This window comes from Hermetia illucens, chromosome 6 (assembly GCF_905115235.1).
Source record: "Hermetia illucens chromosome 6, iHerIll2.2.curated.20191125, whole genome shotgun sequence".
Classification (NCBI taxonomy): domain Eukaryota; kingdom Metazoa; phylum Arthropoda; class Insecta; order Diptera; family Stratiomyidae; genus Hermetia; species Hermetia illucens.
In genome coordinates this window covers 10,053,688-10,060,020 of record NC_051854.1, presented here as the reverse complement: position 1 = coordinate 10,060,020, position 6,333 = coordinate 10,053,688, and the positions used below count along the sequence as shown (strand labels likewise).

The following is a 6,333-nucleotide window of genomic DNA, read 5'->3' as shown; positions in this document are numbered from 1 at the left end:
CATCACTCAAGGATTTTGATTTCGTACACATTGTTGGCTTTCAAGAAATAACTAATCCAAGGAGATATGGTTTTTCATCACATCACCCCAATGACGTCGGCAGAGAATTGTTCACTGCCCCAGAGACTCCCAGGCTGCCACCTCTTTTACATAGTAAGCAGTTTCGACTAGTTCCCGAATCATTTTATACCTTTAATTATACTGGGTGGTCCCATCCCTAACATTTGGTAGGGGCTGCCCTTATTCGTACCCTACACACTACCCAAACAATTCTTATTTTCCCCCTGTTTAGAAGCTTCCTCGGCAGCTGCACTGCTTTACAGAACGTAACTTTATTTATTGTCTTCGGACCTAGTTCGACTAACACTCCATCACCCGTGGTTTTACAAATGGAAGACACTTCTGCTCCGCTATCTTCGGGTTTGATTTTATAACGTATTTCACTGAGGACTTCCGCAAAAGTGTTGCCTTCCGTCAGCTTACTATGCAGAGCTGGCGGTCTAGTCCTTCGTCTCCCCACCACTCCCCGTATCGTAACCGACCCGTTAAGGATCATTGACGACCCCTGATCTGGAAGTAGGGAATATACTAAAGTTCCTGACGGTTATAGGCTTGCTTGAGATAATGATTAATTGGTACACTATACCCAGCAAAATGGAAAATTACCATGATTTCTAAAGTAGGAACAAACAGGAATGCTATCGGGGGCCGTGTCTTAAAGCGAATACGAGCCAATTTTGGAACGCCTACAAATTTATCGTTTATCGAAACGTTTCCGCAAAAAGTCAAGAATTAATCTCATTTACTGGATCATGGACCTTTTCTCGATATCAGCACTCATCACAGAAGAATTACTTCTGTAGACGTTTCAAGGCTTATCTGTAGTATAGGAAGGGTATTGAATTAAACGAAAGCACTATCACGACATTTTCATTTCAGAATGGAGCGAAGCAATCTATCTTACCTACAGATATCTATAGGCCCTCCTGCGAATGAGACACACTATCTTTATTAGAGAAGAATCATAAATTCATACGTGTGACGCCGACATCTGAAGAACCACTGGCAGGCAATTTGGTTTGTATCGATGAAACCTTATGCATAGCTGAGCTGCATCCTAGGTTTCGCTTTCAATTATTCACCTAAAACGTCAACATGATAGATGATCAATGTGGATCCTTTACAAACTTTAAAGCTTTTCTTCAGCGAGTTTAAGACCCTTGATGAAATGGCCTAGCAAAGAACCTCCTTGATAAAAATTCCTGGTTATGCAAAATAATATTGTGTCTCAAATTTGTTTTGGCGATCTTCTTATTTTGTGAAACCAGCTTCAAATATAATATTTGCTCCAAGTGCTGAGGTAATCAGCTCAGACAAACCAACTTTTAGACATTTTTACACTAATTTGTCTAGACGGATCCAAATTGATATTTTCTGGGCAAAGAGTTCCATATAAACAAAGCTACCTAACTAATTAGTTAATCCTCCCTCAAAATGTTTAGGTGAGGGGCATTGATCACGTCTAGACGTTATCTCCATCAATTGGCAATTAGACAATGGTAAGGCCAGTAAAAGGAGGCTAACTGACATCTAGTAAAACTGCAACATTTTAACGAGCAAGAAATAAAAAGCTATGCATTTCTCTACCTTCTTCATTCCGTCTTCAGAAAAAAAATGGATCACCAAGTACCATCTAAGAAACTACCTCGAGTCATCAACGCTGCATTCTTCTCATCTGAGGATCTTCAAACTTTTGTTGATGCAGTTGAAGCAATTCCGCGACTAGAGCGCAAAAAGGAGAACAAGAAACTGTTTCTGGAGAAACTGCAATATCTGAAACTCCACGATAGGTCACCAACCGAATGTCCTGGAATATCAGCGAAGGTGCGGCAAACACAAAGTGATATCACTGAATTAGTTCGAAATTCAAGACTGAATGAAAGTCCTGCCGAGTTAACTCCGACTCGTGTTTCATTGCTGAGGGGACGTTGTCTTAGTTTTAGTCCAGAATATTACCAGAAGCGAAGATCTAGATTATTAATTAGAAAAATAGATTTTACTGATCGAGTGGAGATTGCGGAAGACGAGGGTGATGGTGATCTGGTTTGAAGTAGGGATATCGAATTTTAGTAATAAGGAAAATTTGTGGCTGTTCTAACATTGTTCTGAATAAAAATCTTATTTTTAATTAAATTATTAATCTCCTTATTTTGTGGTAAAAGATGCAGCTATTCTATATATATAGCTATTCTATAGCTACCCAAAAGCCAGCTGAAGCAATGACAGCTTGATAAGGTGATGGTAGAAGGACTCTCGCCTCCATGGGGGGACAAAACTGTGATTGAGAAGTGGCGAACCCAGCTTTACCGAGTCGACCTTGGTTCTGAACGAGACGAAGACCAAGGAAGAAAATCGCCACTCATAAGAACATTACTTAAGGACTATTCTTAGCCGTGCATTTTAGAGGTCAACCCCCTTTTACATTGAGTGATTTACCACCCTTTTTGTATCAGGCTGCGCTGTAGTATTTAACTTGTTCATCGGGTATAGACTTGAGTCATGACTTCGCTATTTTGTCGGCCAGAATATGTACCATATAGCAATTGATATGCACACCATCAAATTTACACAGGTTGATGCAGGAACCAAAAAGTACAGTATCTCTTGTTGGATAAATTTACTTTTGAGGAAATAGCGCATTGCGTGCTCAAAAGCATGAATTCAAGGATGAAATCATACCTAAGAGGAAAATCTGCTCTATCTTACCTAACCCCTATTGCCCCTCATCGGTCGCCTGCGATTTTTAACGGGGCGCTCACGATACGGCTGTTGTCGTTCCCGAGGTGCTGGTACTATATCTACGTCCTAAGTAGTAGCTACGAGCGTCGTAGCTCTCGGTAAAGAACGAACGAATGAACGGTACTCATCTGGGCACCCTGGGAGTCCCCGGAGTCATTGGCAGTTTTCTGAAGAGGCAGTTGTCACGTGTGTCAGGAGCCAGGCATTTCAGGACCCTCGTTGGCTAGTACATTAAACTGGTACTAGTACTTCGTATCGCCTCGAGCGAGCGCTGATCCGTTGAAGAGTTCCTGAATCAGTTCAGCGTATCTTAGGCCTGAGGCAACTGGGGTACGGGCTTTGTTTTCGAGCTCCCTTATACGCGATGTGTAGGTATGATTTCCATGGAAAATAAAAACAATAAATATCATAAAATCGACGAAACAGTAGGGAAGGAGGAGAGCTCACTGCGTTCGGGGAGGCGGTGAGAGCTTAAACAGCCGACACGATACCGGGACCCCCAAATAAGGAGAAAGTGTTTGAAATAATGAAGGCTTGCCTGTTCAATTCGCTAGTAATATTTATTAAGCCTGAAAATACCGATATTTCGGGAACTACTTGTTCCCTTCAAGTCTACACTTGTTAGCACTGATGATGCGTCTTGCAAAGTGATGCGACTTCTGTTGCGGTGACGGTAACGCCAGTACCCTGCAGTGTTTCTGTTCCGCAAAAAAGCCCAGAGAAAATCGTCAGATCTGAGAAGGTCGAATCGGACACACTCCGATTAGGAGCGCAGTTGATTTTCCCTGATAGCACCGAAGAAGGAAGGCTTGTCAGGAAATGCGCGGCGGCAGTGAAACACATGCGCTAGGCAATGTTCCTCCAAAAGAACGCCAGGGAAGGTGTAAAAAACGGACTGATGGAACTGAAAGAACTCTAGGATATCATTTCCTTCTACAAGCGAACATGGATACCCGTGGAAGACACGCGCGAAACAGTCGCAATTTTCACTGAAAGCACCGTAAGCACTAAACGCATCGCGGACAAACCACTGCAAAGCAAACTGGGTAAAATGCGGAAAGCGCGTCTGAAGGAAATTCACCCAAGTAGAATCCAGGCTCCAAAAAAGGCAAACAAGGACAAGGACAGGACAGGTGTTTCCTTTGTCGCGTTGTCAGAAAATCGTCTGTCCAAAGCCAATGGGGTTGTGGATGGTAAATCACCAACGGGAAAAACGAGTAGACGAAAAAGCACTAGACCGTCGGCTCCCCTTATTAAACTAGCGGAAGGCAAGATATATGGAGAAGTTCCCAGTGAGAACTGAAAACAAAGGGTAGCGTAGTCCTCGTTGAATTAGGTCCGAAGACAACTAACAAGAATACGTTCTGCGAGGTGGTCAAGGGTCTGCCGGGAGAGAAAGCTCTGGTTCCTAGCTTAGCGCCTATGTTCTCCCTTAAAATCCGAAATTTTGACTGTCTGACAGAAAAGGTCGAAGTGGAGGAGACCATCAAGTACAAACATGCGGAAGTAAGAGGCATCGCTTCTAACAATTTTCGAGACCAAAAACTCGCTGTGGTGGAAGTCGCGGAGCAATATGCAAGGAAACTCCTAACAGCGGGAAAATCAAAATTGGAAGGTAAGTATGCAGGATACAAATGCCCAAGACCGAATTCGGTGTTTCGGGATAACAGTTTTAGGGTCTGAATTCGGTGTTGGTGAGATAACGTTTTTAGGGTTTTAACCAATACTGCTCGAGACGACGTCGGACTTCCTTTTGGACACGGAAAGCCGAAACCTGGTAGAGGGTGATTTCAATGCTAGGGCCTTTGAATGGCGCGTGGCCCAACCAGGCACCGAAAGGAAACCGATCCTGGAGATGGTGGCGAGAACCGGCTTCGTAGTTTCAAACACCGAATCTACACCAACGTTCCGGCACCCAGGCTATGAAGGAAGCGTCCTTGATATAACCTTTGCGTCGAAATCGCGTTTGAAATGGTTGATGCTATGTGCTGGCGTGGATCAACCCGGCGTGGACCAATCCGACGTTTTCTATGAGAGTTGAACCTCGGAAGGGGGATTCGTTGAAGCCCTTGGAACAGTCACAGTCGCACTGGAGAGCGGTGGGTGGTGGCGTTGAAGCTGACACTAAAATAAAATAAAACGAATAAAAATTGAGTACACGGTGTTCTCCGATGTTGAGCCATCGCATGCTCTGGGTTCAAATCTTCGTTTCGGTCATGGATGTTGGTATTCGTCTCTGTGCTTTTCCTCCTACTGTAGGTTTATCACTTGTATAACGTAAAATCTGATGACAATGACTCTAGGGTAGTTCCATGAAAAATAGAGTAGGGGGGAAATAGCGACAAGGAAGGCCCGCAAAAAATGTGAACAGGAGACATATAGAGCAGTTCCAAATGGTTCTGGCTTACGTTTGGTCTTCATTTTCTCGAAAATGAAAAACATTTTATTTCTTGTAAGTGTTCAAATTTATTTCTATCAACGAGTATGGCGTGTATATTTTACAATGCACTACTACATAACTAAGTTTCATTTGAAATGCATGTGTTAGATTATAAAGCGGAGATTTTACTCATTTATTCCCTGGAAGCATATTGTAATCAAATGAGCTTCAGGCTGATTAAAAATATAAAAAAAAACGAAATAATTTACATTACTAGAACGAATATTATCTTTTTCATAGCTCGCGCCCAATAGTTTGTTCTTGGGGGTTGTCCAAATACGAACCTTTAGATACTTTTTTGGGTTCTGAAATCCTTAAAATGACACGAGACTGCTTTTAAGTACGAGCACGAAAATTTTAAAAATGTTCAAAGAAAGATTTAGATTGAAATGCTGGAAGTGTATAGAAGTTATTCGCTAGATGGCAGGCTTAGCATTGTCCTTTTCTATTTTTTTTTATCTATTAATGCTGACTTAATCCTGGCAGTGAAAGAGGAGACAATTGACGACGATGCATTAAGTCTACTATTAAAATTAATAATGATTTAGAAATTTGATGGCTTAGACCAGGAAGAACTGGCACTGATGAAAGGAAAAACTGGTTCCCGAGATAAGATATTCGCAAATTAAAACGGGTTTTTTTTGTTTTTTTAGATACAATCTTAGATTTTTAGGTAGAAAGAACCTCGTGTCTATAGACAAGGCAAGGAAGGAATCAGGGCTGAATATGAGTGTTAAAAAATAGAAAGTCTGAGTTTTGATAGTCTAAGCCATGTTATTGATTGATTTGGCACAGTATTTCTGGGAAATTTGATTTCCTTTGTTTTTGTTCGTTTTGTCGTTATTGGAAGATTCATGGTTCAATTTTTTTCTTCAGTGAATATCAATTTTTTTCAAGTCGACTTACGTCGATATATGAATTATGTAAAGTATTGGACTTAGGTAAAGATTCGATTAGGTAGTGCAAATGCGATATCTTGAGGCATCGGATGAAATTTTCTCCAAATGGGTCTCCATTTGCTCTGAGAGGGAGTTGATAGTGTTTTGTAACTCGTTCAATCGATTCACTTTGTCGTCGTATACGTTGACCATACC

At 41.7% G+C, this 6,333-nt stretch overlaps 1 protein-coding gene across 1 annotated transcript in view; it reads right to left on the bottom strand.

The window, feature by feature from the left end:
• Positions 1 to 5,240: 5,240 nt before the first annotated feature.
• The window catches only part of LOC119658940 (laminin subunit beta-1), a 40,606-nt gene continuing 39,513 nt past the window's right edge, over positions 5,241 to 6,333 (bottom strand). The window contains exon 18 of the mRNA XM_038066797.1: positions 5,241 to 6,332. Within this exon, the coding sequence (XP_037922725.1) occupies positions 6,193 to 6,332 (140 nt within the window). The 3' untranslated portion in view covers positions 5,241 to 6,192. The remainder of the gene's footprint in view (position 6,333) is intronic.